The sequence below is a fragment of the Aspergillus oryzae genome, chromosome 6 (genome assembly GCF_000184455.2).
Source record: "Aspergillus oryzae RIB40 DNA, chromosome 6".
Taxonomy (NCBI): domain Eukaryota; kingdom Fungi; phylum Ascomycota; class Eurotiomycetes; order Eurotiales; family Aspergillaceae; genus Aspergillus; species Aspergillus oryzae.
This window is the reverse complement of record NC_036440.1, coordinates 3,942,187-3,966,867: the sequence shown is the minus strand read 5'-3', so window position 1 is coordinate 3,966,867 and position 24,681 is coordinate 3,942,187. Positions and strand designations below refer to the sequence as shown.

At 47.6% G+C, this 24,681-nt stretch overlaps 10 protein-coding genes across 10 annotated transcripts; 5 read left to right on the top strand and 5 right to left on the bottom strand.

The window, feature by feature from the left end:
• Window positions 1-268: 268 nt before the first annotated feature.
• AO090138000109 (uncharacterized protein) lies at window positions 269-1,528 on the bottom strand (the record flags this gene model as incomplete). The annotated part of the gene is made up of 1 exon (XM_023238544.1): window positions 269-1,528. One exon carries the CDS (start codon window positions 1,526-1,528, stop codon window positions 269-271), a length of 1,260 nt encoding a protein of 419 aa, XP_023093255.1.
• A 925-nt stretch (window positions 1,529-2,453) lies between these two features.
• On the bottom strand, window positions 2,454-3,505 carry AO090138000110 (RTA1 domain-containing protein; the record flags this gene model as incomplete). The annotated part of the gene is made up of 3 exons (XM_001825566.1): window positions 2,454-2,725; window positions 2,785-3,164; window positions 3,216-3,505. The coding sequence occupies 3 exons, from the start codon at window positions 3,503-3,505 to the stop codon at window positions 2,454-2,456; spliced, it is 942 nt and encodes a 313-aa protein (XP_001825618.1).
• Window positions 3,506-4,310: 805 nt separating this feature from the next.
• On the bottom strand, window positions 4,311-4,746 carry AO090138000111 (uncharacterized protein; the record flags this gene model as incomplete). Its single annotated transcript, XM_023238543.1, has 2 exons — window positions 4,311-4,456; window positions 4,578-4,746. The coding sequence occupies 2 exons, from the start codon at window positions 4,744-4,746 to the stop codon at window positions 4,311-4,313; spliced, it is 315 nt and encodes a 104-aa protein (XP_023093256.1).
• A 1,626-nt stretch (window positions 4,747-6,372) lies between these two features.
• Window positions 6,373-7,727, top strand: AO090138000112 (uncharacterized protein; the record flags this gene model as incomplete). Its single annotated transcript, XM_023238542.1, has 4 exons — window positions 6,373-6,429; window positions 6,472-6,640; window positions 6,731-6,910; window positions 6,949-7,727. The coding sequence occupies 4 exons, from the start codon at window positions 6,373-6,375 to the stop codon at window positions 7,725-7,727; spliced, it is 1,185 nt and encodes a 394-aa protein (XP_023093257.1).
• Window positions 7,728-8,073: 346 nt separating this feature from the next.
• On the top strand, window positions 8,074-9,224 carry AO090138000113 (putative short chain dehydrogenase/reductase; the record flags this gene model as incomplete). Its single annotated transcript, XM_001825569.1, has 5 exons — window positions 8,074-8,176; window positions 8,233-8,281; window positions 8,331-8,396; window positions 8,454-8,894; window positions 8,948-9,224. The coding sequence occupies 5 exons, from the start codon at window positions 8,074-8,076 to the stop codon at window positions 9,222-9,224; spliced, it is 936 nt and encodes a 311-aa protein (XP_001825621.1).
• A 1,475-nt stretch (window positions 9,225-10,699) lies between these two features.
• On the top strand, window positions 10,700-12,996 carry admA (ADAM family of metalloprotease ADM-A; the record flags this gene model as incomplete). Its single annotated transcript, XM_001825570.1, has 3 exons — window positions 10,700-10,763; window positions 10,818-11,922; window positions 11,976-12,996. 3 exons carry the CDS (start codon window positions 10,700-10,702, stop codon window positions 12,994-12,996), a joined length of 2,190 nt encoding a protein of 729 aa, XP_001825622.1.
• Window positions 12,997-13,095: 99 nt separating this feature from the next.
• Window positions 13,096-13,860, bottom strand: AO090138000115 (DUF3425 domain-containing protein; the record flags this gene model as incomplete). The annotated part of the gene is made up of 1 exon (XM_001825571.3): window positions 13,096-13,860. The coding sequence occupies one exon, from the start codon at window positions 13,858-13,860 to the stop codon at window positions 13,096-13,098; it is 765 nt and encodes a 254-aa protein (XP_001825623.3).
• Window positions 13,861-15,289: 1,429 nt separating this feature from the next.
• On the top strand, window positions 15,290-16,465 carry AO090138000116 (uncharacterized protein; the record flags this gene model as incomplete). The annotated part of the gene is made up of 4 exons (XM_023238540.1): window positions 15,290-15,311; window positions 15,877-15,928; window positions 16,072-16,219; window positions 16,283-16,465. 4 exons carry the CDS (start codon window positions 15,290-15,292, stop codon window positions 16,463-16,465), a joined length of 405 nt encoding a protein of 134 aa, XP_023093258.1.
• A 1,344-nt stretch (window positions 16,466-17,809) lies between these two features.
• Window positions 17,810-19,700, bottom strand: AO090138000117 (fungal specific transcription factor domain-containing protein; the record flags this gene model as incomplete). The annotated part of the gene is made up of 5 exons (XM_023238539.1): window positions 17,810-17,868; window positions 17,923-18,536; window positions 18,596-18,969; window positions 19,021-19,565; window positions 19,619-19,700. 5 exons carry the CDS (start codon window positions 19,698-19,700, stop codon window positions 17,810-17,812), a joined length of 1,674 nt encoding a protein of 557 aa, XP_023093259.1.
• Window positions 19,701-22,326: 2,626 nt separating this feature from the next.
• On the top strand, window positions 22,327-24,113 carry AO090138000118 (MFS transporter; the record flags this gene model as incomplete). Its single annotated transcript, XM_023238538.1, has 2 exons — window positions 22,327-22,843; window positions 22,897-24,113. The coding sequence occupies 2 exons, from the start codon at window positions 22,327-22,329 to the stop codon at window positions 24,111-24,113; spliced, it is 1,734 nt and encodes a 577-aa protein (XP_023093260.1).
• Window positions 24,114-24,681: the final 568 nt, after the last annotated feature.

The following is a 24,681-nucleotide window of genomic DNA, read 5'->3' as shown; positions in this document are numbered from 1 at the left end:
TCCTCTTGTGCTATCTTATCTGGATGGTAGTTTCGAGGGGTTTGGCGACCGCTGCCTTAGGAAACAATGGTCACCTGACTGGTGTGTAGCATATCATGATCATGAAACCAACTTGTATCTGGGAAGCTATCTGGACGCCAATAATGGAGTATATAAGTACGAGGATGGAGGGCAATTGAAGAAAGGGACGAGAAAGCCGTGCCAGACGCATCTGTACTTGTAGTTGTAGAAGCATCACATTGTGTGAACAGCACACTCACGACAACACTCAATAAGATAGACATTCTTTCCTTGAGTCCCATTCACCGTCTATCCCATTTGGGCGTGTACGGAATTCCACATCGACCTGGCGAGTTCCCTGAGCGACGTCAAAGCAAATCGCGTGTATCCTGCGGAATTCAGGCACACTATCAATCTTAACATTCAAGCCCAGCTCTTCGATATCCTTTGCTCTCCGTGCTACCGAAGCCACGACCGGACCTTCCCAAACTCCTTTGTCATTTGGCATTGAAGCCAGCATATCAATCGCGTTCTGGCGAAGCGACGTAGCCCGACACTTAGTGGCAATCATGTACAGAGGCTGAACAACACCCATGTCCACGGGGACCCCTAGCATGCTCCCTGCAGGCCGACTATGCCACCACGACACTAGCTTTTTTGCGAGTTGCATCATATGATTAAAATTGGGCAAGAACCGATCATAAATCATTTCCTCGGCGTAGAGACATGTTGAGGCGGTTATGACGGCCATGTGATACTGGATCAACAGCAGACACACCTGTGGAGTCATCCGAGGATCTCCTTGTGTCTTCTGACAGGAATATGAGTAGTGGAACGCCAAGTTCCATTGCTCCAGACGCTCTAGCAATAATTGCGCTTCTGCAAGTATCTCTAGGGGAATACCATCCGGCTGTTTGTAGCGATACGGTGCAGCCGCCCTGCGTGAGAGAAACATGACATTGCCATACTCTGCATTAAACTTTTGTTCGGCTTCTCCGAACGTGTTGAATATGTATGGGATTGGCTTTGTCTCCTCGACGAGAAGAACAGGCGCACGTGCACCGACATGTATTGCCGCTTGTAGGTCAAGTTTTACATAGGCCTCTTTGATATCACTGTCGATTTCCCCTGACAGGGCAATACATTGGTTAGCACGACCGACGTTCGCGGCCAAGGGTACCAACATACCTCTACCCAGGACTCGTGACATCTGAACAATATTCAGACACCGGTCAAGGTGGCTTAAAGCACTTAGATGATCTTTAATTAGGACCTCGAACCAGATACAGATGATTCCACATAGCAACGCAGTTTCAACTGATTGCCTATCACCATGAGACAGCAGCGCTCGCACAGAAGACAAGGCTTTCCCGTATTTCTTCAACGCGAGCTTATATCTAGCATTTCCACACTGAGAAGCGAGGAGACAACTTGTGGAGTGATGCTTAGAATTTGTGTCCAGCATAAGCACACTGATCGCAATGGCACATTCCCGCACAGCAACATCACCAAGTACCCCTTGAATCATTAGAGCCCGCCAAGCAGGTATATTGGTTTGGGCTGGAGAGTTGAGTGCAAGGCGCTCTAGAAAATATGCAACATATCGAGCTTCTTGATCATTTTCGTATACTAATCTTGCTGGTGGCTTTTTCATTGTCGGAATTGTCAACACATGGGCGAATGAGACCGTTACAGTCGTCGCAGTTTTCGAAGGCCCGTCGCAGCGACGCCCTGTGGAGGTGCACCGCTTACAGGCTGGCCAGGACTCGTCACATCGGATTCGGCGAGCCCTTCGATCATGTCAGCGTCTACATGCGAGGGCTTGAGCAAGGGGGAGGTCCGTACTTGCAGGTGCGGCAACCAGTCCGGGATTTGGTGTGTGATTTCCGTGCCATTTCTTTGACTCTGACTAATAGAAAGGGAATAGTTTGTTTCTTATCACCAGATATTGCTATGTGGTTGGCAGATTTTGCATCAAGATTCTCTCCGGAATTGCAACTAGCTATCTGATTATACGAGAAAGGAACCTTAACAGATATCCAAACTGGCTTGCGGACTCGTTTCCTTCCTTGACACGCCCTTCGGCAACAATATTCTTGGCATCCAACATCACCATGGACTTTCCCCATTCTGGAAGCTGAATACGATGTAGCCAATCGGCATAACAAGGAAGGACTTGGCATACTATAATCCAGTTAGGCTGGTTTTAGCGCGAGGCTAGGGTACCACAAATGCAGCGTTAGGGCGCACTACAGCTAAAATTAGTTTATATACGAAGACACTCTTCTACTTATTGCAGAAGTCGAGACATTCCCCCTGGTATCGAGTAACTAATTGAACTACTCCGAGTAAGGTCGTCATAAAAGCACCATTACCTGTCCTCCAAACTGAAACATGCCTTATCAAGGGCGAACTTCAAATCCATCTAGACAAGGACCCACCCCGGCGCTGTACTAAGGCTTGCCCGAGTTTGATATGGCAGTCAGCACCAGGTCATCGCACTCTCTTGATTTGGCCGAAGGCGAAACGAGCTCCTTCCAGTCCCCAACGAGAGAGTATCCCGGATGAAACACACTCATGCACGCACAAGCAATAACCATCATCGCCCCTTCGAGAATCATGAATGCCACTTCGTCATTCGCCAGGTCGCTACTAAACCCACCATTTAGCTCCGCGACGCGAAAGATTGACCGTATGAATATTGTAAGTGTTGCTATGGCCAAGCCTAATATATTCATTAGATTTTTATGAGCAGCATACTAGAGCTATGTCGGGGAATCTCACCTATGAGAAAACCTTTCCATTTCCAATCCCCATCGACCGGTTGAGGAACCACCCGGACATGGAGCTTCAGTCTCCATACATAGTCGCCGCAGAGGATCATAAACGATCCTAGCGCTACTACCTGGCTTGCTAAGCCGGCAATCATAATGTTGATGCCTGTATGGCGTAGTCCGTCTTGTTCTTGGCCAGCTGTGGCTGTGATGGCGCCGCCAGCGGCTTGCAGGACGAGGCAAATCAAGTCACAGGTTATGAAGATTCGCGCATAAGTCTTAGGTCTTATTCTGGACATGCTGGCACCGTAGACGACGATCACTCGCGCGAAACATATGTAAATGGCGGCCGTTATGAAAGCTGGTCCGATGGTGAGACAGATGAGGTATCTGTCAGAGTTAGTCAATCACGGATATTTATATTTGAGTAGCTTGGCTCACTGTAAGAAGGCGGAAAAATTGAATGGATTGGAGTGCAGCATCAGTCGTCCTCCGTAGCCGATGATCTCGAGGAGTATTCCACCGGACATGGCGGCTAGGTAACTCCAGGTACGATAACGAATTCCGCAAAATACCTGAGCCAGAAACATTGGGACGAATAGAGCAAGGTAGAAAGCATTTCCTGGTAGACTTGGAATGTATCGAATAAGGGCCCAGTCAAGGGGACATGTCTGAAGGGTACATGGTGCGGTGATAATGCTCGGTGTGGGAGGTTGGCTTGTAGTTGACATAGTGATTTCCTGGCACAGTGAATCAATGGGAGAGATTTGAACCCTTCATCACTTGCTACAGCTGGTCTTTATATAGGGAAAACGCATCATTATTATCTCCTCTAAGTAGCGGGAAACACATGCTGTATACCAAATCCAGGTAAGACATGCCAAGCTCAGTATTCGTATCCGCTACAGGAGGCCCCGTCTCCACATGGGTTGGGGTTACATCATGCAGCAGATCGAAGCTTGCAGCACAAGGGACACTCGCATTGGATATTTTAATTCAGATTGAGCCATGACAGAGCTATACTAGGGGAAAAGGCCGAGGTTATGGGAATGAAAGAAGAGGATAACTGAACCAAGAGGGCCGTATCCAACCGGGGCGGCTGTTCATCCTCGACAGGGTCGAATCGAAGGTCCAGCTTCGCAAGGATACTCGATGTCACAGAGGGTTCGCACCCGTGAAGCTGCACCACTAGTGGCCGGGGCTGAACTGCGAACAGCTTTAGCTATCCAGTTGTGATCTCGAACAGGCCTCTCCGAATGAGTGTCTCTGCCCATGGGCGATATTCCACTGACTCCTCTTGCGCACTCAACGGGGGCTCCTCATCTACGGTGGGGATGATATGCACTTCCTTCCCGACAGCAGCGAGGACCCTAGACGAGAACTGACTGTCATCATCAGATGCGGCCTTGGTTATCGAGACCTTGACGATATAGCTCACCCGGCATGCGTTTGGCGCGAAATCATCAGGCATGGTTTGCTGGCGGTCTAGAAAGACCGAATCGCCCAGAGTAGGTGGTAAGCGCACATGTGCATCTTTCAGAACCCAGTTGGACGTTTCGTGGTCGCACGCTTGGGGCAAGAGCCGGTCAGGCAGAACAAAGGTGAACGGGAAACTATACACAATGCCGCAACGAAGAGTTCAACAAGGTGGAAATCGTCCATTCTCAACTGGCTGGCGCAACCTGAGAAAACTGTGAGTTGCCGCTGTTCGCTTGATAATAGCTCCTGGTGGTTCGATGGTAGTCTCACTGGTGCCTATACTGTACGTAAGTCGAAGGCTTCGTAAGTAATCGAGACACCAACCTTCAAAGGTGATCTGGAGGGCACCGATCATCACATCCTCTCTCACAGTGACCGTTACGTTAAAATTGATCTCATCACCGGTAGTGTAGCGATTGACAATCCCGTCCTTCGGATCGTCGAGATTGACTGTAACCTGGGGGCGACTGCGCCGTTCCACGATTGCAGCCATACAATATAGGGAATACTACATGAGATATGTCCAACACTACTCCGTAACGGGGCGCGATTTGGGATAAATCTGATAATGTGCTATGTACCCTGGTCACTATGAATGGTAAAATCACTGCGACGGTTAATGTCGGCTTCCTCATGTTCTTTAATTCAAGGTGGCCGATCTTAGAAGCCAAGCGAGAGGGAACTCGTAACTTGTCGCCCTCTGTATGACAAGGCAAGTATTACGAAGCAATCGGCTTGGACTGTTCTAAATTGCAGGGATAGTCCTGGATGAATATGCCGGCTGAGTCAAATACCGGTGCGCCGACTGTGGGACAAGATAAGTCCGTTCGCGGCAGTGAGTGAACCTAATGTATTGGCTAACTGAACAACGCGGCGGACAGTCCGATTCATAATGTCTTTTACCACCATCCCGATGCATCCCTGTAGCAAATAGGATGTATAGGGTTGTTCCCTGTGAGGAAAGGGTGGTCGTGATCGGGGCTACCGTACCCACGTGACTAAGGACTATGACATATAAACACACTGCAAGACAATGGCGCTTTTGTAGTTTTTAATGTAGGAACGATCGATGATTACCGCTTGCTGGCGGAATCACGGCCAGAACAGGCACCTACTCACCCTAATCACAAACAGTAGGAATGTTAGCTATATGCAGCATGATAATGTGGGCTACGTGATGTGGTACATGGCGTCTCGTATCCAACTGAGTTTAGGGCTTCGAAATAAGTAAAAGCTTATCGTTATAGCCCTGCCATTCATTCAGCCTACAATGAATAGAATAAAAAAGAGAAACTCTAATTCTTGATTATCTTTAACACCCGAGGAAGCGGCCAAGCGCTGGCATTTCTAGGCAATTTCCGCCGACAACCCTAAGTAAAGCATCTCAATCGTAATTTGCCCCTTACTTTCTATACTCCGGGCAGATTGAATCGGGAGTTTTCTCTGTTCGTCTTACTCTCTTCATTTCTCTTCTTGTTCATTTGTCAACTTCTTTCTTCCTTTCTTTCTTTCTTCATTTTTTGTTTTGCGTTGTTGAGTGTATGAGCTCCGATTATAACAGACGTCAGAAACAAAGAAAGTCAATTACGACTTGAGCCATGACATTCCGAGTGCTTATGGTTGAAGTATCAATTGATGATGCCTTAGTGGACAAACCGTTTTTTCCTTTTTCTCCCTCTCTCTCCTCCCTTTCCTTCTACAACAATTCAGCCGTTTCCTCCTCCAGTCTCCCTCGTCTGAAACCCCCATTGCATCTCTGTCACCGTCTCTGTCTACCATATCTCTCCACTGCCGTGATGGCGTCGGAAGTAGCACTAAGCCAGGATGGGCAGCGTCCGAACGAGCTGGGCAATGAACCGAAATAAGAGCATGTGTCCACTAGACCATCTCTTGAGGATCAAAGTAACGAGGGAAAGCCGCCCAAGAACACTGCTCTCATAATATTTTGTATCTCGTGTATTACGTTCATTAGTTGTTACCTCGGGGGATTGGTAACCGTCTCCGTCCCGGCGATATCGAAGGAGTTGTCCTTGGATCCCGGTGTAGAGCTTTGGTCCGTATCTCTTGTCAAAACTTCCCGAGGGAAAGGAACCTGTGCTGACGGAACAGGCCGGTATCCATGTATGCCCTTTCGACAGAATGCACTCTTCTCATTTCAGGAGCCGTGTCGGACGCTGTTGGGAGCCGCCCTGTCTTCCTCATCGCATGTTTTTTCTAGAGCATTTTCTGCATGGCCTGTCTCCTCTCGGCAACAGGAACTCAACTGATTCTCTTTCGTGTCATTTCAGGTCTAGCAACCTCACTTTGTCTTCCGTCTGCCATGAGCCTAATTAGTGAGTACTTCCCCGCGGGTATGTTGCGCAACCTTGCGTTTGCGTTCATGGGGGGTGGCCAGCCCGTTGGCTTCGGGCTTGGCATCATATGCGGAGGAGTTATTGCCGACAGCGCTGGATGACGATTGGGCTTCTACATTGCAGCTATCGCTAATACCTTTGCTGTCCTCTCATCGTGGTGGAAAATTCCCCGCAGTCAAGCCGGAGACGTTTCCTGGCATATGCTGGTGTTTGGTATTGATTGGGTCGGGGCAGTCGCTGCTAGTGCGGCCCTAGGCCTACTTTCCTATGCTTTATCGTCAGTTCCCCTGGCCCCACCCTATCGTATCACGCCTAATAGTGTTTGAATAGGCTTATTACAGGGGACATAAATAAAGCGCATGAGGCATCAACCATAATCTGCTTTTCGTTGTCTGGTGATTTACTTATCTTCTTTGTCCTCTGGCAAAGCTTCCAAGAGCGCCGCAACAAGCCTACATTGATCTGGAACTCACTCTGGAAGAACCTTGCCTTCACATGTATCTGTGTGAACGAATTCATGATCTGGGGTGCGTTCAACGCCTTCGAACAGGTAATCAACCTCTTCTTCCAGAACGTACAGGATCTTTCACGCGTCGAGACGGCCATCCGATTCATCCCAACACCTATCACAGGCCAACTTACCGCCCTCACAACACGATTCGTCTTACACAGATGTCGCGCCGACGCCATCATCAATATCACCACTATCATATCTTGTGTCTCGCCGCTGATCATGGCCTTGGTGAATCCGACATGGGTCTACTGGCGCTGTGCATATGTAGCGATCTGTCTGAAGTCAATTACCGCTGACTCCCTGTTCACTGTGTCCATTATCCTCATTGCAGGTGTCTTCCCTGCCGAAACGCAAGGGCTGGCAGCCGGTGTGTTCAATACAGTTTCCCAGATCGGGACGAGTTTCGGTCTGGCGATCGTCGCGTTGATCTCTAATCAGGTCACTGACCAGCAGTCACAAATCGAGGATAAGGGCAGCCCTGAGGCATTGATTGTGGGATACCGTGCGGCGTTCTGGACATTGTTTGGGATGAATGTAGCAAGTCTGGTGGTTATTTTGTTTGAGTTACGAAAGGTGGGCAATATTGGGAAGAAGAAAACGCAGTAGATGGTCTTTTTCTTAGACACGGGTTTTGTTTTATTGACATAGTATACATAATTACAATTTCTGTTTGTTGCTCTGCAATGAGTGCATGGTAAATTGTAGAGTGGAGAACATAGGAAGATTTTGGTGGGGATACTCCATACACAAACCAGAACCCTTGGTTCGGATAAGCAACTTGCATTAGCGTCTTTTTAGTGTCCAGTATGAGATCACATTGGTTACTATAAAACTGAACTTTTAGTAAAGTATGTGGGCGTCTGTCAGTTATAAGAATTGAAAGAGATTCCTTGACACCCGGAAATAGAATCAATGATTTCCTACCACTTTACCCTATCTCACAGCACCAGCCATGTCTCAACCAGCCCAAGGATATACCCATAACGGACCCGTCGACTGTTCCTTGCCCTTCGACACCAATAATCTAAAAGGAAAGACGGCAATTGTCACTGGAGGTAGAGTCTCATCAACAGAGCAGGCCATGCTGGACAGGACAATTAACTTGAAGCAGGTGCCAATGGACTCGGCGAAGGCTATGTTCGCGCCCTCGTTGCTGAAGGGTAGGTCGCTCAGAACCTATATACAACAGGCGCCTAACACAATATCTAGGGTCAATGTGTGTATCGCAGATCTGAACGAAGAAAAAGGGAAGAAGTTAGAAGCAGAGCTGAAGGGGTGAGTACCATCCCCCATAGCCCTACCATGCCAGAAAACCTGTTAACCATCCCCAAGCACGAAATACATCCAATGCAACACCACCATCTGGGAAGACCAAGCCCGTCTCTTCCGCGAAGCCGTCTCCTTCTCGCCAACAGGCAAAATCCACTACGTTGTCGCCAACGCCGGAATCCATCGACCGGACGAAGTCTTCCTATACTCTGGCGACGACCAGGAGCCACAAAAACCGGATCTCAGCACCATCGACGTTAACATTCAAGGCACATTATACACAGCCAAGTTAGCATCGCACTACTTCATCAAACAGAACGGACAGACACCCTCACCAAAGCAAGAGGATACATGTTTGGTTCTCATTGGATCTGGTGCAGCCTTCCTTGACTGCCCTCGCGCGCCTCAGTACTGTGCCAGTAAATGGGCTATGCGGGGTATCATGCATGCTCTCCGAAGGACGGCATTCTATTACGGGAGTCGGGTTAATATTATCTCCCCTTGGTAAGTAGTCCTATTGGATATCTTGTGTGACGCAGTCATTGACATATGGGTAGGTATGTGAAGACAAACATTCTCTCGGAGGACGCTTTTGCCCATGTTTCTAGTCTGGGGGTAGTGTTCGCCACGGTTGAAGATGCAGGGCAGTGTCTTTTGCGGATTCTTAGCGATACGAGTATCAATGGTCATTCTATTTTCGTCTCGGGGAGGAAGTGGGCTGCCCAGGGTTACTTGGACTTGGACTTGGAGGATTATGCGGGCAGTGCGCTGATCCAGGAGATTCAGGAAGATCAAATGAAGTCGGCGCCGGCTTCGTTAGGATTGTTCGTGTGAATATCACATTTATGGAATTGTGCTTCAGCTTGGGATAGTAGCCATTCTGAATTGATGAATAACGCTCCAGGTTGGTAAAGATTTCATGTTCCCGCGGTGAAGACATCATAGTCCAGTATGTCCTCCAAAAGATGACGATACGCACAATGATAGAACAAAAGAAAATAGCGAAGTTCGAGAAAAGAAATGTCTTGAGATAGAAGAAATAGGAGGCTGATATTCCTTCTTTGGAGCATTCTGAGGAGAGCTAGTGCTTCATCCGGTTTTCTATACCTTGGATGTTCACCGAAGCCAGATATTCAACGCCATAGGTAAGTCTAAAAATACTGACTGACTGACGCACCTAAGTGAACCATTTACCACAGCCATGATCTATAAAGAATGAAGCCAAACAAGGGCTAGCCGCCCAAAGTCTGCAACACAGCCACGCCAAGATAGTAATCAGGTTGCATTAGTGCCGGGAGCTAAAAACCCTAAGCGATCCATCGTGTCACTCGGAGATAATGGCTAAATCCGCGATCATCAAGTCATCCAAATCTCGGCAGATCTACGGTATTCAAAGACTATGCGATATAGCTAGGACCGAGATCTCGTGGCTTTGCGGTTCTGGGTACGCTCCATCTTCTATTCCACGTCGGGTATGCTATTTGTCCGCTAGAAGTTATGTTTTCAACATACTTACTAGTGTCTTCTGATGCCCAGCGCAGTCTGAGCATTTAATTCTCAAGGAAGGTTTTACATAAACGTCACTGAATGGAATTAAATGTGATCAATCGCCGGGGATAAAACGGGAATTGGAACTAATTCGGCACAACTGTTCTCTACATTATCATCGAAGGTTCTATCGGTGCCCATGTGGAGCCAAAGAAGCTGCCACAAATCTCGAAGGTAACTTATCATATAATTAACCTTAAGCTACAAACATGATAAGCCCAGCATAGCCACCAGCACCCTCAGTCTATCGTTAGGCAACACCAATATCGATGAGATCAGCCAATACCGACGGACCATTCGGAAAGCACTCCCACTCTCTTGGCACTATCCCCCCGCTCCGAGGGATCCGTAGCCACTCCAGGATGTGGTGCCAAGTCGGAGGCGAGGCTGTGCTCTCCACGATTCTGCGTTTTAGGGCACAAGAGAAAGGTTTTGGATGGTGCCGTCAACACAGCGGGTCTTGGGGGTGACGAGTCTGTCTTGGCTTGCATAATGCATTTCGCTCGGTATATGGCAGATGTCCATAGGGTTTTATACTGATGCCTGGATTACGTGGGTCGGTTGTGGACTTTCGAAGCGGTTGATTTGCGATTTTGTGGTGCTCGGTAGAAGCTTGGTATCGCTACCGACTCGATCTCGTGGGAAACCGATTATAAATCCATGATGAATAGAAGAGCACTGTACGTATATATAGCTATATGTGTTAGCTGTATAGCTCAATCGTCTTTGATCACATACCTCAAGTCTCGTTATATTCAATCATGAGGACATATTCACTCTTCCTGCTTTTCGTGCCTCTATTATTTCTCCTCGCGCATGTTCAAGGTGATTAGCATTCGAGCGGAGGACTTCTGCCAGACATAATACTAATATGAACAGGGCACTCGATACGTTCTACGCCATCACAAAAGGCGTCCCAGCTGGAATCGATTGTCATACATACGCCGTCTCACCAGATCGAGCCAGAATTTGATATCACGTTCAGAATCCGAGGACAGGATCATGAGTTGAGGCTAAAGCTAGAGCGCAACCCGTACCTTCTCGCACATCGCCCTCAAATCCAGTATCTTGACACGGAAGGAGTAGTCAAACGGACCGAGACATTTATTGAAGATGACCAGAGCGTTTTCAGAGGTGGAGTCTGGATTCAAGTCACCGGTCGGAATTGGGAGAAGGTTGGTTGGGCACGGATATACATCGTTCGTGGTGGGGATGATCCTCTGTTTGAAGGCACATTTAGTGCCTTTTCCCAATACTATGACGTAAGGATATTAGGGGACACGGCTGAAAATACTGGTGTATCTGCCAAAAACCGTTACATGGTGGCATATCACGCTTCGAAGACAGACCTGCGTCGTGATATAGAAAATTCAGCCGAGCCGCCCCGCTGCGCAGCTGACCAGGTGATGCCCCGTTCCTTCAACCCTCGGGTGATAGGGGCTGAGGATGTCTCGGAAGGGCTGCTTCCTGATACAATCTCTCCATTGGAAAGACGTCAGTCAACTCTGACTACAGATGATCTGGTTGATAGCATCGGCAATCCCGCTGGCTGTCCTACCAGCCGAAGAGTTGCATTAGTCGGAATCGCAACCGACTGTTCGTATACTTCATCGTTCGACTCCACGGAAAGCCTCCGTCGAAGCCTTATCAACATGGTCAATGCCGCATCGGAGGTGTTTGAAAGTAGCTTCAACATATCCCTTGCTCTGCACAACTTGACGATCAGTGACGCAAATTGTCCCAGTACTGCTTCGGATTCTGCACCCTGGAACGTTGGATGCTCCGAAGGAGACATGAATTCGCGCTTGCAAGAATTCTCCTCCTGGCGGTCTTCACTCAGCGACACAGAGAACGCCTATTGGACGCTGATGACCGGCTGTCCGTCCGGCTCAGAAGTGGGTATTTCATGGATAGGCCAACTTTGCAGCTCTCAGTCAAGCACCAACGTAGTAGCACAGACCTCCAACCAGTGGCAGGTATTTGCGTAAGTGTATAGGCTGGATTACTGTTTCCAATGGTTACTAAAGCTTTCAACAGTCATGAATCAGGCCATACATTTGGTGCAGTCCACGATTGCGATTCGAGCACATGCTCTTCAAGTACCCAGTGCTGCCCATTATCGTCATCTACGTGTGACGCGGACGCTCAGTATATAATGAATCCTTACTCAATGTCCTCTCAAACAGAATTTTCGCCATGTACAGTCGGGAATGTCTGCTCCTTACTCGGGTCCCGGAACATGAGAACAAGCTGCCTTCTTAGCGATACGAGCAACGTACCCACCCTTACAGCTGGGGAGTGCGGCAATGGAATTGTCGAGGCCGGCGAGGACTGCGACTGCGGTGATAATTGTGATGATAACAGCTGTTGCGATGGATCAACATGTCGATTTCGCGATAATGCGGTATGCGACGATTCCACCGGGCCGTGCTGTACAAACTGCCAATTTGCATCGTCCGGCACCGTGTGTCGTGAGAGTACTGGAACTTGCGACATTCAGGAAACGTGCACCGGAAACTCCAGCGCTTGTCCTACCGACCGATACGCACCAGACGGACAAACATGCGGCAACTCATCCGGCTTATTTTGCGCCAGCGGACAATGCACGAACCGAGATATGCAATGTCAACAACTCCTGAACACAAATAGCACGGGTGTGTCCTCCTGCAATAATGATTCTTGCACCCTCAGTTGCTCAGTTGACTGGTATGGATCTGGGGTTTGTATGGGCATGAACCGGCAGGTGCAAGATGGTACTCCCTGTTCTGACGGCCTCTGTCGCGGTGGGAGATGTCGGTCTGAGAGTGAGAATAACGGCTCATGGGTGGACCGTCATCGCTCGCTGATCATTGGACTGTCTGATGGAATCGGTGGAGCCTTGGTCCTTGCGGTACTTTTGGGTATAATCATTTGCTGCTGCTGCCGTGGAAAGAAGACTCCCAAGAAGGCCATTCCACCAGCAATGCCAGTCACAGGGCAAGTTCCTCGTGTACCTCCTCCATACTCTCCTGCCAGCCCTACCAGGTCTATACCGGCACCAAATTATCGGTATGCATGAATTATGTAATTTCTAGATAAAAAACGAATGGGTCCTAGTATTTAGATTATGATGCAATGTCAGATTTATGTGAACTTATTTATTTTCTTGAAACACGTATCACATGTAGCCTTGGCTTGCGCTCGATTGTGGCTGAAGGACATGCCTCCAAAGAAGAGGCCTCTCCCCTCTCTTCAATCTCCAAAGATTGCTAGAAATCAACAGCTCAGAACACCCCCGAAGCAGCCAGCCCCATTTCCTCGCAAATTCCTCAGTCACTTCCCAGTTCCTCGGGTCCGACGGTTCTCCCCACACGAGTAGTGTGGCGCCAGTATTCCTAGTGTCCCAGAAAGCCATCAAATCATGGCAAAGGTCGTCATCATCTAACATATCGCCAGCAGCAATAAGGTTATCTCGCATTTGCGGGAATGGAAAGAAGTCCAGCCAGGGGTGGTGCGGCACACTCCGCTGAATCAGTGTTGGGCGTAAGCTCGGTGGGATATTATCCTCCAGGAAACCAGGTTGCACTAGATTAAAGATGGAGATAGAATCATCGCTTTTGGTCCAGTCATTGGTCATCCCTATCGCACATATATTTTGGTCGATGGCTCGATGGACGTTCAGGCGGCTGAGAGTGATCAAGTGCTCCGTTTGGGGCGAACCACGGAGATAGCTGTCCCGGGCTATAGCTTCAAACCATTGGCGGAACTGGAGTGCATGTGGTGGGGCATGGGCGCATTTGAGCTCTTCTCCAGCTTCCACTTGAGATTCCTCGGATGGGCTTCGTAATACAATTCCTGAAGCTGCCGTAGAGGAAGACGTAGAAGGTGTGTCTTCCTGTGTTTCAACCACTTTCCCCTTCTTTCTTAAACCTAGGATTGTCATTAAGGTCAGGCCTCTTTTGCCTGTACTCCTGGGGAATTAGAATGCTTACGATATGCTCTCTGACTATGTCGATTCTGCAGTCGCCGCCGTTCCTTGCGATCTATAATGCCCGTCCAATCGTCTCCAGCGGTCCGCACCCAGGCCTGTTGGGGCATATGCTCCAGTCGGATAATTGAGGACCTTGTAGCTTCTTCGGATTCTGTCAAGTTGTTCATTGTGAAAGCGAACCTGCTGATCAATGCACAGAAATGTGGATTAGCGAAGGGGAACAAGTGATTAATGCAAGTTGCTGACCTTCCCAAACGATGTCCCGTACTAATAGTTGTAAGTGGATGGTGGCGAGCATCTTCTTGAGGGTCCCAGCCAAGAACTCTATCGCGTTCAATTCTGCAATAACATTGGACAACCATTCAACGACCAGACACACTAATGCAAGTTGCTTACTCCGCTAGCCACCTACGGCGGACTAAATCTAGCTAACGGACAAAACTTCGGATTATCGGATTTTTTACCGAAATCTTGCTGTTTTACATTCGGCCACGATTGCCACGCACTTTAAGATATAGATTTAATAAAGCTCTAAAATATACTATTATATAGAATATTTATTATTAAAAATTTAAGATAGTAATTTTATTTTATATATAATTAATAATATATATTAAATTAATAGTAGTAATAGTAGTGGTAGTTATGATAGTAATAGTGCCGAGTGGTAGTGCTGTATTGGTAGTGGTAGTGGTAGTAGTGGTAGTGGTAGTAGTGGTAGTGATAGTGTAAGACTGGGTTCTAATTTTTAGGGTTGTTATAGTATATAGTTAGTATAGTAGAGCTAATATACAGTGCGTTGGTATTGGTAAATTTGGTAATATTTTATTTTGTCCGTAAGCTAGAGTTAGTCCGCCGTAGCCACCTTTGGTTAGCGTTTATAATGGTTCCAAAAGATGCGTGGAGGGGTTGGCAACATTTTATAGCAACTAATAAGCACTTCAAATCTGAAGGAATATGCTGTCTTCTTCCTCCTCTAACCAATAACTTTTCGTTCTATAAACCATGCTTGCATGAATAGCTACTATCAACTACTATTAACCACGTCTCTCTCGCTCAGTATGCCAAAGAAGCTCGAAGAATGACGCAAGTTGGGTGTCGTTACAGAGGACGACAAACCGTCGTTTCTGTCAGAGGAATATCTACTAGTCAGGGTAGAGGACCTGTCAACTAGGTAAGGATACGTGGGCAAAGCACTAGGCAGTAGATACTAGAGACAGAAGACTGATTCTTGATTTCCTACTAATGACTACAGTACTAATTTATAGCCGAGGACCCCTAAGATTCTCTGTATACAATGATCAATCCTTCTAACGGGGCCACTGTACGTCATTAGAAAGGTGACGGATATAGACACCGAAGACGCCGTTCGGCCACCGGGATGTCCATGCACCTGGGACAGGGTATACTGTACAGTCACCTTGCATGATCGTTATCATTTCTGTGACAGTTTCACTCTGGGTAGGGAATCGGGACGGCGCGAAAGTCCAGCCCTGAGCGTTGTGGCGCCGCAAGTCATGCGAACCACCTGCCAGCTTTCTAATTGGCTGTCGCCCAGCAACGGATCAACCAAAATCAAAATATCGACCTTCCTTTACTCCCGTCATCAACCTACCTTTGACTTCGCAACAGCAACAACAGGCATGGAGAGTGAATCTGCAGTGCGCCTTGAACGGCGTAAAACATTGTTGCAGTTGGAACGCACCGTTGAACAGCTTCAAGTTCCTAAAATCGATCTCTCTGAATTGAACAGCTTCAATATTGCTGCCCATCCAATGACGCTTACTGGAAATCCCGATTCACGGCCCTCTTTCTTCGCCCGGTCTCTGTCACTTCCTGAACCAGACGACGGGTTGCCCGAAAGGAAGTAGCCGATTTTCCCCCGTGAGAATGACCCATCGTACAAAGAGCGCGAACCTTTCCTACGCCCCAAAAATTGCGCAATGGCCTTTTGCGACTACTTGACAGCTTGGATATTTGACGACTATGGCCGAATGCCGGGTCCATGGAATTCGAAATGGTAAACCACCGTCCAGCATTCGGTGTGGGGGACCCTTTGTTGCTAACTTGAGCGCACAGTGTTGGCAATTATACCACCTACAAGAGTCTCTTTCAGTACGACGAATCCGGATTTGGTGTGCTGTATATGACTGATCGCAGCAGCCCAGATTACCCTCATGTGAAGGCAATCGCATACAACAACGTGAATGCAACTGATCAGACAATACTGCGAGGGGAACTACTATTAATCCTACGCTTGATGTTTACACAACTCCGGAAACGACGTTTTCTCAAACATATGGTGGCGCCGGTAAGCGTGTCATTCCTTGCGCACACATTGTCTGGAAACTAATCAATCTGGCTACTCCTGCAGGTTCTTCTTTTCTTCATTGTGGGACCGCAACATGCGCGCATAATCGAGGCCATCTTTGATGGTTCCAACCTTGTTTTGCGCACGACCAAAATCTTTGACCTTCGCTACAAGAACGTTCAGGGCTTGAAAGACTTTGCGGGGTATTATTTGGGCCCCCCGATGGGCGATACAGTGAAGGCATGATCCAGGTTCCTTCTTCTCTTTGGCTTTTTGTATGGGTGTTGGCGTTATTTGGTCGGTCATAATGGAATTGATAATACTTTGGTCCTGGGTAGGGCGGGAAGGCGTAAATATTGGGCGGGTGAAGGGTTACGATTGTATACGAATAATGACTTTTATCAACCGTGAGATTCCTCGCAATCTTGTAGCTATTACCTCTGCCTATTGCCAATTTTAGGGTGGTAGGCATATTCACATAATTATGATGGTGTAGCATCTTGACGAGCAATTCTTTATCTCCTAGATCCTTTATTTCGCAAAACCCCTTTGGGAATTCTTGAGGTTTTCGTACGGTTTATCTACCAGAAAAGCTTTCATTGTCCTGGCGTTTGTAGATCAATATTTATCTCAGAAGCAATTATCTCTCACGCTTTTGGTCGTGGATGGTTCTCCAGCGTTCTGGCTGTTAGTGTCTCCACACGCCGGGATATATATTGGTATGCTAGTAGGTAGAGCAGCATATTTGTTTGCAGAAGTGTGTGCTTACACCTCTAGCGATTCCATAGGTTCCATATTGATAATAAAATTGCTTAAATATTGACTCATTTTATTTCTTAATTCGACTTGGGTTGTACAGTAGTTACTACTAGTACTTTGTGGTGGGTGCTCGATCTACCCCAGGCCCACCTTGACCGATTGATTACCATGTGGGGCGATTATCCTGACGCGCAGTAGCCTATGTTGAAGATTCATGTTAAAATTGAAGGACCATTTTACATTAAGTGATTCTCACCGTATATGTTGAAGGGACTTGATATCAACCATATGCAGCGCTGTAGTAAAATACGGCAACGCTTAGCTCAGACTTACACATCGCGATTAAGTGGACATGATGAATGGGTCTAGATTACGATATTTAGCCAAAGTAAATAATTTACATTAAAATTAGTAAGTTCGGGAGCCAAAAATGAACCAAAGAAGTCCGCTATTATAATGTTGCTGCTTTCTCTTCGCAGGTGTTAACCGAACAAACAAATTCGCTGCGTCGGGAAAGCACGACCGGCATACCGATTCCATGCCGGGAGCCGGTACGGTCGCAATTGGGTAAACTTGCAGGTTTTACATTAGCGAGCGTATCGAGACAAGTGGAAATGTCGAAAAAGCATATTACGCCGTGTGAAAGCGAGACGAGTGTAACTGTACATTTTTAAATACATTTTTAAATCTGAAGCTAATTACACGACAGCACGAAGCGGCGCTGATAACAAACCGAGGAAGATCCCTATCTTTACTATGTACAATCGTAAGAGTTGACGGCCCGACAACGAAGGGTGTTTTTTTTTTTTTTTTTTTGCTCTTTCCAGATGATCAGACTACCACATCGATATTGTCTAGGCCAAACAGCGGATCCAATGGCAGTGAGAAGTCTAGATAATCCGTGGTCGGAGTGTGCCGATAATGATCGTTTTGCGCCGGCTCACTCTGAAAACGTCGCAGGTTAACCGGCTGGGACACGTCAAAACTTTGGATGATCGCATCAATATCATAAGTCGGCAAATCATATTGTAAGTCATGGCCCAAGTCGGATGGTAGGTTCTGGGTGTGAAAGAGTCCTGCGTGGTGGCTAGCAAGGTGTCCTGGGTCTCGCACACCATCCTCTTGGGAGGTCACCTGTGCAATAGCTTCATCTGGACTGGACGCTGTGACAGTCGAATCGCCAATATCGATGTTCATTACTTTGATTAGGTTCAATATAACCCCCAAGGCACGCTTCGGTCCCAAATATAACCGTTGATGTTCTGTCAGAATCGAGAGGCAATTTTGGAGACAGTCGTGGGCATGAGAACCTGCAGGGCTGTGGGCAGCTATGCGAGCGTGAATTGTGGCGCTTACGTATGTAGCATAGGATATACTGTAGGGCGCAAGCTGCATCGAATATGACTTTCCATAAATACCGAGTGTGTCATGTATCGCATTAGCGGCAGTCGCACAGGCCTCGAAGGCTATGCCTGCAACTGATGGTGATGCACTTCGCAGATGCCCATCAGACACAAATGGACGATGGAGCAGGATCTTTAATGTATGATATAACGCACTATATACTGTGAGCGGGCATCATATATGCGAGTAGCAGTGAGATGCTCCAATACTTACGTCAACGCAAGAATGTGCGGGGACGCGGTCGCCGTGGAGGAACCTGTCATTGCAGCAGTGAGACCTGAGGTAAGCTCCTCATACCATGACTGTAATTTGTGATTTAGAGACGTTGAGCATTCGAAGAGCACTACTGGATCCCTGGAGGTACTGCGCTCCGTATATAATGTGTCCAGGATGCGAGACATGATACTGGACAATGAACAGTATCGTTTCAAAATCGAAACCAATTGTGATAGAGCAGGGGACGATTCTATGGAAGTCCCGTAAGATGCGGGTTCGAATAGGTCATACTCCTCGTATTCATCCAGGAAGCTCAAAGGGATTGCGGAATCTGCCTCTCGCAGCCGGATCGGCCTTCCTTGGTAGAGCGACTGACACTTATCAAGAACTATACTTATCAGTATTTACCCTGCCATTCAAACGCTGGGGCTTTTACCGTAGGCACCCCAAAAGACTCTTCTTCGAACTTCAGCTTGCTCGGGGGATAGACCGTGACCCTTTCGATAAATTCTATTATCCATCTGGATGCCCAAGTCCGTTATCATGTTGATAGCCATACCAGAATAGAGCCAAGCCAGGCTCTTCTCGTCACACCAACTGAACAAGGATGATGCTATTAAAAGCAGTGCTTGTATTGTGGTGATCTCGCTCCGGGTAACATGATCGCTAAGCAATTGCGTGATCCTTCGCCGAAACATTCGTCCAACAGACAGTGGGTCACTTCTATCATCTCGCACCTCTAGGCGAGGCGAATATTTAGAGGCTGTAAAGTATATCGCATTCAAAAGGAGCTTTGAAAAATGTGGCCCAGAGCATGCCATATCTTTCATAAAAACTGGTCGGTAGACGACCGCACCTACGTCTAATTGACGATCCCAGTACAATGACAGAAGGTGCATAGCCAATTCTGGATTGACACCGTCGAAATCGTAGATGTTAGTGCTGGAGTAAAACTTTTCAAGCTGACCTAGTGTTGCAAAATTAGTGAATTTGCGTCAAAGTGAAAACCACATCACGCACGTAATCGAGCAGCGTCCGCCACTAACTGATTTCGAATAGCATCGTGCTCTTCCTGTGGCTCAGGCTCTCCTCGCTTTCTCATTGCGCGATTAGATGTTATCTCATCGGCGACAGCGCTTGTCGGTCCATGTGACTGCCCGACCGTGTCAAATGTAGTAGTCATTGCTTGTTTCGAAAACCATAAATGTCTGTATGCGAGCATACAACCCCATGATCGGCATTCGCATTAGTCCGTACTGTCGGGGGGTAAATCAGATCATGATGTTGTGACTCGAAAGCGGACGTGACAGATCGTATTGTGTCTGCGTGTTGTGAATCAACTTGTTCCTTCAGACTGGATATAGCATCTCTAAGCCGCCGATTTTCCTCCTCCAATCGCGCGATGCGGGCTTTGGATGGCCTATACCGTAAGTCAGAATATATTTTATATTGTCTGGGAATTCAAGCATCGCACCGTGGAATCTTCGCTTGTTCAATGTATGTACACTCCTTTCCGCGAGCATGACAATGCTGACATTTCGGGCGACCGTTGCTGCATTTTAGCTTCGGTATAACGCTCGTAAGCCACTTCATTACAACAAATATTGATGCAGCACAAACCAACCTTCTTCTGACGACAATATTCACAGGCAATCGCGGCTCGCCGTTTTTGTTTCCCTGGTGTCGAGGGTGAATTCCCAAGCATGGTCGATGTAGATTTCAGGACAGATTTTATGGAAGAGTAAGCAAGCAGAGTGGAAGGTCGAGGATCAGCCTTCTTATCTTATCGGCTGCGTTCATTCCTTTTTGGGTAAGTCCCGGAATATGACTACCCGTTACCCTACCCATGATCTGGAAGCACTAATAGTAGGCCAAAGTAGCTCAGCTACTGAGATAAATTCAATCTCAGATTTTCTACTTCTTAGTATATATGACAGTCAGCTAGGCGGCCATCTAGGTAGTGAGGCTACCTGACCAAAAGAAGAGAGAAATGGATTAATGTAGAGTGGCCGCAATGGCTAGCCATAGTTCTAATTTCTACACCTAGACCAACCTGGCCCATTCCAGGAGCTCCGCCGATATAAACACGATATCTTGTTCTAACGGAGGGTTCGAGGCGCGACCAATAACCTTCTCGACCTCAAGCTGTAAAGCCACGCCCCGAACCGTTGGGGGAACAAGCCCTAGTTGATTTTGATTGTGGCGACTTTCCGTGGCTTGCATTCTGTGCTATGTCGCGAACGAGTTGGTAGGCCCAGAACCTGCATTGGAACGTACTTTTCGTCTTCGATCTTTCGGCCATTCCTTGTGACCTTGAACGGTTCATCTGGCCACTCGAGTTGGCGATCCACCACGCGACGTCCGCCTAGAGGCGGCGCATTGATTCCGAAGCTTCAATGACTGACAACGGCCAACCTCCAGGTCTCAGTAGATCGTTTATCCACGCCGAATCGCTCTCCTTGATGCTAGCCGCTGGCCCGATGTATTTCATGACACCGAGGCCCTGGAACTCGAGGTCCCCCACACCCATCATTGCTACGGCTGCAGTGAAAAGGAAAGAAGGTCAGAAGATAGATGGTTGATTCTTCTATCTAACTACGTATGTGTCTGATAAATGGCTCTCGTCTGCCTTCGACGCGAAATAGGAAGGGTCCGAACTCGGCAGGAGCGGTGATGAACGTTACAATCATGGTGACCTTGCGTGTCAGGCAGCTGCTCAGGTTGATGTGTGCCTTCTCGTGCTCCCTCGATGGAACCTTGATGATCAAAGTCTCGATATCAGGAAGATAGGACAATCTAGCGGCACCCCCGACACTACCACGATTTCTCTCGGTAAGGATGAAGTCTTGTTGGACAACCTGCTTGAGCGCGATATATTGGCCCACTTCGTGACAAAGCTTTGTTGGTTGAACGGGGGAGTTTTTGCCTGAGAAAGAGAGAAGATATTGCGAATTATCCAAACGTGACGTCAAGAGTATGGTCAAAGTTTATGACATCCAGATATTTGAGATTGGGATGAGGATAGTCTGAGCAAATAGGGGGAGACTGGCAGGAGGTTTATGATAGACAGGGAGTGGGAGAGGATGACAGGAAGGAGCTCCAAGATGTGCTGTGAAAGGGACATTCACACATCCTTGAAGTATAATTCCCTGTCCTGGGGAGTGTGAATATGGGAGCACTGACATTCATCTCTATTCATCCATTATTGAATTAGCTACACTGCCTAGTCACATCCATGGCCGCCTTAATGAACGATGCTAGCACTCTTCCTTGCGTTTATGGTCTTGAAAAGCTTCATTGTTGAGAACTTGAGATGAAAAAGCGCCCGACTAGTACATGTCGCTGAAAACTAAATTTCAAGTAGATCTTTATTTCTGATTTTAATGACTAGAGTGCATAAATTTGGTACTGGCCTGAAACCAATGCTCATATTGTTAGAGTTCGCAACCACAATTGATTATTCGTCATGGGATCAAATCCTTCCCGGCCTGAGACATCCCGATACTGAGCCAGGCGACCAATAGGATAGATTAGATCTCGGATTCGGCGTAAGCGACCGGATAGTTTCGTTCCGATAGTCTATACCCAACATTAGTTATTTATATGGCGTCGGACCGGCTATGATTGCAAAGTAACAAGTCCTTTTTTATAATATATGACCTGAATTGCAGTAGAGCCGTGGACTCGACAGTGTTGACTTCCCGTTGTTACATCTACGAACTAGCACGATGCAGTCCATACTTCAATATCGACGATTCGGCAATCTTGCGGAAGAGCAGCTTGCAACAGACCCCGAGAAGGGTCTCGGATCACGGAAACCGAGTTTAAAATGCAAAAAACACTTCCCAGCAAACGACAGTGGTTCAAAAGCTTCCGTAGCAGGTGATGAAGTGTCCATGGTGTCAAGTCAAGATACATCGCCGAATTCCCGCCGGCCAAGAGAAACATACGAAGACGAGAAAGTATCCATAAACCCAAGCGCGGATCCATTGAATAGGAGTGTTACAACTGAGGCAGGTGGAGAGGATACCTCCAATGTTTCGAAAACGGTTCCTGTTGGGTTCGAACCTGAAAATGATCCCATGAATCCACGCGATTGGAGCTTCGGCAAGCGACTCATGGTAACTATCGTGGTTTCGTTCATGGGCGTCATTGTGGGATGGTCTTCATCTATCGATTCGGGTATAATACCACAGTATGCCGAGGAGTTTGGTGTAAGCGAGGTAGTGGCGTCTTTACCTACAGGTGAGTTTCAACGTTCATCCATGCTGTATTCGAAATTGACAAGTGATTACTAGGATTGTTTCTGGTCGGGTTCGGAACAGGGGCAGTGATGAGTGGCCCATTCTCAGAGACCGTGGGGAGGAATCCCATCTATATCATCACCTTGATTGTATTCATGCTCCTGCTAGTAGGAGCTGGGTTGGCTCAAAACCTCGCTGGACAGCTAGTATCTCGGACGTTGGCAGGTATCTTCGCTGCGACACCACTCGCGTGCGCTGGTGGTACTATTGCCGATGTCTGGACACCCGAAGAACAAGTATTTACATTTCCAATTTACGCTATCATCTCTTTTTCCGGCCCAGTGCTAGGACCCGTGGTCGGAGGCTGGATCGGACAGTCGAACCTCAGCTGGCGATGGACAGAATGGGTCACACTGATAGGTGCAGGAATCATTCTTGTTACCGTCATCTTGTTCCAGCCCGAAACCTATGCGCCTATCTTGTTAAAATGGAAAGCTATACACCTTCGTCGTGTGACCGGAGACGATCGCTACCGAGCAGAGATCGAGCTCAGACAGACATCGCTACCCGCAAGATTGCTGCTAGCCATGTATCGACCAGTGGTAATGCTCTTCCAAGAGCCCACCATCTTCCTCTTTTCCTTATACCTAACAGTGGCATACATCATAATTTTCACCTTCTTCACCGGCTACGAGTTCATCTACGAAGGAATCTACGGCCTAACACAAGGCGAAACAGCTCTCTGCTTCCTGGGCCTAGCCATAGGACTCCTACTTTGCATCCCTCTAATCCCGCTCAACGCAAAGCTACGCTCGCGCGACATCACACGCACCAAAGAAACAGATCCCGCAGGGAAAGCACCACCAGAAAGCCGTTTATACTGGGCAACGATCGGCGCTCCGGCTCTGCCTATCTCGATGTTTTGGATGGCTTGGACAGCACGGGTGGGTATACCGTTCTGGTCAACCCTTGCAGCATCGGTGTTGACCGCATTTGGTATGCTTTGCATATTTATCACTTGCTACCAGTATCTGATTGACACGTATGGGACTTATGCGGCAAGTGCGCTCTCGAGTTTGACCTTGATGCGCTATCTGGTTTCTGGAGCTATGATTGAGGTGTCGATTCCGTTTTATAAGAATATGGGGGTGCCGTATACGCTTACTATTCTGGGGTGCATTAGTGCTGTTCTTGTGCCGATTCCGTATGTTTTCTATAAGTATGGACCAGAGATTCGGAAGAGGAGTAGGTATGGCAGGAATTCTTGTTAGAATGTAAATATATTAGAGAAATGAGGAACGATCTGTCTAGCCCTAATAATTAGATTGTGATACGCTCTTGATGTTATTTATGCTAGACAATTGCGTATGGAGCATGGTCTTCGTGCTTTTGAATTATTTGTCTTGCCTTTTTTGTTTGTCAGAGAGTGAGATGCGCAGAGCAGCAGGAGGAAATATCTTTCTGTTACCTTCCCTAGAAGGCTACAGGGCAAGACGGCCGCGGGAGATTGTTCAGGAATGCTAGAATAGGGAATAATAGAATAGAAAATAATTTTCCTTAGCGTATACATAGAGTAGATACTAACCATGCGTCTCTGGCACTAATGAATCATGCAAAAAACTAGTACTAGACAAAATGCCGGATTACGTGTCAAGCTGACTTGAGTTGGGGGAAAATGGCCGAAGTGGATGGACCGTTAAGGGCAAGCGAGTGATAGATTGACGATAATTTCCTTGAATGTCGAGCGGGGTTTGTACCTTTAATTTATTTTAATCTAATCCTTAGGCTGCTAACCGGGATGAATATTCTACCGTACTGCCGTAACCCTAAGACCATTGG